Raw genomic sequence first — 5,171 nt, forward strand, 5'->3', positions numbered from 1 at the left:
TATTGTGCATATAACCAGATGCAACAAATAAGCGCATACTTCTATCTATGGTCGATGATGCTCATACACCTCATGCAACTAACTCAATATGATGTGAGCACCACAAAAATCCCTCAACTATGTTGAAACACTATTAACTATAGCCCAAGGAGCTCAACTAACAATGATGACATTGATATAAAATCTAATGGTGAATACAAAAATTTCCCTCACAACAGGGAAATGCAACAACGTCGATATATCTTTCAAAGTGATGATCATCTCATGAACAAGGAGGTAAAAATTATTGGTGTTGTAGTGTCACCTTTCCACAAAGGTTGATAAGAGATATTTATCAACGGTCTCATAGCTAATGTTGCACATTGGCAATAACTTGGTGTTAAGCACTACGACCCGGGAATGAGGGATTCCAAACTTACTTAATTTGCTTTCGTGGGAGACCAACTTCAGTTCCCCTCAATCCTCACCCTCCCATAGTCTACAAGCCACGTGGTCAATGTAACTCTAGCAGCAGCGTATCAATAAGTCCCTGAACAAATCTTACTTGTTCATCGTGTCCTAGAGCAATTGGTGACAACACATCCACAATACCTTGTTCCATATCCTTTTGTAGATCGATGCCATCGATCTTTGTCTAGCTTCTACTTATGGTGATGCCTTTAATCCTAACCATATCTCTGTCAACAACCACAAGATAAAATCACTAATATTTTTTAAATAAGTTATATATTACAGATTGTGCATTGTAGAATGTATTTTTAGACAAAAAAATAGAGGAACCACAAAACCAATTATAAATAAAAAAATCATATAAATTTTCACCTCTTCAACGGGAGACAATGATAGTGTGTGCCTTCATTCCGATTTTTTTCCTTGGATTGTTGATGGATTGGGCAGAAGCTTGATGGAAGAAACGGAACAAGGATGACTTCAATGGAGTTATAGATTCCTTAAAGGTGCATGAGAAGTAGGGAGAGTGATTGGTTGGGACATATCACTTGGAGAGGTGAAGGAGAAGACCAAAGGTGTCTAACCTAGAGAGGTTTAGACAAGAGAGTGCAAGAGCTAGCAACTTGGCATTGATCTTATTAATTCATGAGTCAAGCACCTCAATTTATAGGAAAGAGGGCTGAACATTTTGGAGTCAAAATTTAAAAATTCAAAATAAAACTTTCCAATGAGAAGGTGTCATGTGAAGTCATGCTTTCCATATTTAGCTTACACCTTCCATGCTAAATCCTCTCCGCTCCTAGGCTGCCATGTGGACGTCCATGTGCTCCATGTCAAGGTAATTTTCGTCCTCTAATATACCCTAGACGTTTAGGGTTACATTGGACTCAAAGAAGCTCAATTGTTACCCTAACTAGTCACTTTTAACCCTAACTAGACCTATTTTAATATTGATCCAAATACAAGCCCAAAAACCTATGCTATTTGGCCCAAATATTTGGTCCAATTATTTTATGCTACTAGGCCCAATACATGACATATGAAATCCTAAATATTTTTATACAATTTATTTAAGGTAAAGCTTGACCCAAAAATAATGTTGACTAGTCAACAAAAATTAAGTCTTTTTATGTTCTTCTGACCAAAACTCTAGTTTATGTTTTGATGACTTGGATATCTTCTTGGATATGTTTGTACATTCCTTCACCCTAGAATTGTCCTCTTGATTGGGCCTACAAAAATAAATAAAAGCCAAATTAGATTCATATGTGCAAATAAATCTATAAACAACTTTTAGGTCTTCATCCTCTTTATTATGTGGTTGTGTGTGACTGAGGATTCTGTCATCGAACAACGATGCAACATAATTGTCAACAATGATGGACAATGTAGTTCCAACAAGGTTTTCACACTCAAAGACAGAAGAAGAAGAAAAAGAATGCAAGAGGAGGTTGCCACTTAGAAGAAAAAGAGGTTTCTGAAAAAAAAAATGTAAGTTTTAATATAAATATAAAAGAGGGGTAATTTCATCTTTTCACATATCCTATCCTATGGAGGTACTTTAAAATTATGGGGTTGTAGAATGCAGAGCCCGCTCAATCATCGATATGGGCTATTATCATAGGAAGGGTTCAGAATTTGGTAGTAGAAGTTGCTAGTTATCTTTTCTGTTACCACATTCACATAGAAGAGGTTGAGTTTGGAAACCCGATGGCACAACAGCTATTACCGACCTCATATCCACCTCAATATGTATCGCTTGGGCGGGTCAGTATTTCGAAGCCATCGATATGGGTAACGAAACCGACTATCGTTTCTTCACCATCATTTTCTACCTCAGCTCCTCTTCGCTATGCGTCGTTTTGCTGCAGCTCTAGCGTTACCTCTTCTGTCGAATCCAATTTACCCTCCTCAGCAAAAATCTTCGTCAAAGGTGACGTTTTCTCGCTCTATCTCTATTTTCTTTCACTGAAATCCTCCATCCAATAGCTTGCGCTTCAATTTAGGTCGTTTTCGTTTGTTGAGAAGCTAAACACAATTGCTTTATGAAATTAATTATATGTATGTGGATCATAATCGAGGTTCTAACTGCTTCTGTCCTGGATAATAATAATAATAATAATAATGTACGCGCAATACAATGTTTAAATTCTTTTTCGCTCTTGGTATCTAATGCAAGAGACCGATTCTTACTTAATTTACATTAAGATGGCAGATTTCGTGCCACTAAAAGGGACGTACGTAGTAATTCTGCAACTGTCTGATTGAAAACTCCTGTCATTATTGTGCAGACTATTATTTGTAAACGTTTGCTTCTGAAATAGGGAAATGTCTCGTCTAAAATGTCATTGTCTACAAAGTGAGCAAATAAGGTCATATCTAGTCTTGAATTTCAGTAGATTAAGATCCTTATGTATGTTTAATTACATCAAGGACTATGCACAATTACATTGTGCACTTTTGGGAGAAGCTCCCTTTGAAGCTTAAATTGTTAAAAGACTTGAAAGTGAAATATAATTTCTTTGCTTAGTTGTGAATTATGGATATGATAAATCTTGGCACGAGCTAGTTAAGGCCAGCCCAATTATGGTCTACTTTCAGTTAGCATTTTGTCATTATAGTCTAATATTTAAAAAATGCAAATTAACGAGAATGAGTTGAATGATTTTGAATCGATGATAACTTATGGACACCAGACACGGCCCAATATTGCTCTATGCTTGCAAATATTTACAAATTTGAATGCCTCCCTTCTAGCCTAGTATTGTTCTATTTATAGATATGATGGGTCTGGCCAATGATATCCCTCTAATTAGTAACTATTTTGAATCCCTTTATTCTATATATCCTAACAGAATTCTTATGATAATACGCCTTTCAAAAGTAACTGTGTTGCAATATTGATAATATAAGTTAACTATTTAAAAAAACTATGATAGGAGTGCAGTGAGGAGTGGGTGTCGCCTCACTCTTTTGGCTAGTGCCCAAACTGTTTTGCAGAGGTTTCCTAACGAAAAAACTACTTTTTAATTGATACATGATCAGACGTGCCAACGAATTTTCTGTAGACGTATCCATTCTTTATAGATAATAACAAATTATGGAGCTAGCTTATTGGCAGTTGGCCTTCAGTTCTTCAAATTAAAAAATGTTGATATGCTTGCATGGTGATATGGTCCAAAGGCTGGCAACCCCAACTTAGCTGAGCCAGAAAATGTTAACCAAATTTCAGGCTTGGTTTTGGTTAACCTAGCCCACACATTTCATTGGGTTATTTGAACATGACCCATTTTTGCAGCTTTATTAGGAATGCAAAGCTACATCCTAGAATTTCACAAGTTTTTGAGAGTAGAGACTATCCAGGGCAGTATGTGTTTTTCTGAAATACTTAGTATTATTTCCGTGTTGCTAAATATCTTATGAGGATATCATGTCACCAATCATCTAATAAATCATCTTTACGAATGTATTGAAATCATTGAATCCATTACTCTCTTGTTTCACAATCACAAAAAATCTGTTGTTTTTGCATGCGGACAATGGTAACATGTTAAGTTGATATTGATTGATCCACTATCTGCAATGTTTGTCTTAATAAGATATAGGCTTTCATTTTCTGTGATGAAAATCATTGTATTGAAGTTTTCATGGTGGGCCATTGCAGGGCTACCTCACTCAGCCTCTGAAGGAAGATTGATGAAGGTGTTTTCAGAATTTGGGGAAGTTAATTTAGGTATTAATAAATCCTTTCATTTTTTAATAGTCTTGGATCTATTGAGGACCTTTAACTTTAATTAATTTTATGTTATGGCAGTCCAGCTTCCAATAGATGAAGAATCTGGACAGTCTTTAGGATTTGCATTTATTTGGTTTGTGAAGGAAGAGTCTGCACAGCTGGCTATTCAAGAGATGAATGGAAAGGTGTGCATAACGTTTCAGAGTTTCCAACTAATAAGAGATATCCTATTCCATCCATACTAAAATGATTTTGACATGGTAGCTGGATTTTTTTTTGCAGTTTTTTGATGGCAGATTTATTTATGTTACAATTGCAAAGCCTGGTTCATCAAAAAAATTGAAGGGGACAACAGCCTACAAATTTTAGTCATATGAGCAGTTGTCAATAGCATCTTTTCATTCCCAAATTAACAATAGCAATTTTATATAATGTAGTCAGTGCCAATAAACTTTTCACACCCTTGTTGAATCTGGACCCTATAATTTCCTTGGTTGAACGGCCAAACAATATTGGATCACTGTGAGGGGTCTAAAGTTCAATGCTACACATTATATACTCCATAGCCTCAGAATCGAGAGACCCCTTGTTTTGCCCAGTTACAGACTTTATCACAAAAAGAATCACTTACGTGTGGGGTATGCATAGTAGCCTTTATATACTTTGAAGTTGATGATCAAGTACAAGAAGCAGTTCAGGTGCCCGAGGGGGTCGAGAGGTGGTGTATACAAGATTTTACCTTCTATCTTTCAGTACATGCTTTGATCACTGTCATCACCACATTCAAGGCTCCAGATGATCGGCCAGTGGAGCTGCAAAGGTGGGATCAATATGGAAGAAGATTCACGCGTTGAAGCCGGGGTCTTCCCGAAGATTGAATGTAAAAGCTTGTATAGGCATATTTGCCTAGAAAAAGATCTTATTGTATTACTATGATGAAACTTGTCATCCTTATATTTGAATACTTGACACTGTCATTCCTTAA

General features: G+C 36.3%; 1 protein-coding gene across 1 annotated transcript; it reads left to right on the forward strand.

Moving 5' to 3' along the window:
- Nucleotides 1-1,990: 1,990 nt before the first annotated feature.
- LOC137806840 (uncharacterized) lies at nt 1,991-5,171 on the forward strand. Its single transcript, XM_068607152.1, has 4 exons — nt 1,991-2,383; nt 4,115-4,183; nt 4,265-4,371; nt 4,469-5,171. The coding sequence occupies exons 1-4, from the start codon at nt 2,161-2,163 to the stop codon at nt 4,553-4,555; spliced, it is 486 nt and encodes a 161-aa protein (XP_068463253.1). The 5' UTR covers nt 1,991-2,160; the 3' UTR covers nt 4,556-5,171.

This window comes from Phaseolus vulgaris, chromosome 3 (genome assembly GCF_051622355.1).
Source record: "Phaseolus vulgaris cultivar YP4 chromosome 3, ASM5162235v1, whole genome shotgun sequence".
NCBI lineage: Eukaryota > Viridiplantae > Streptophyta > Magnoliopsida > Fabales > Fabaceae > Phaseolus > Phaseolus vulgaris.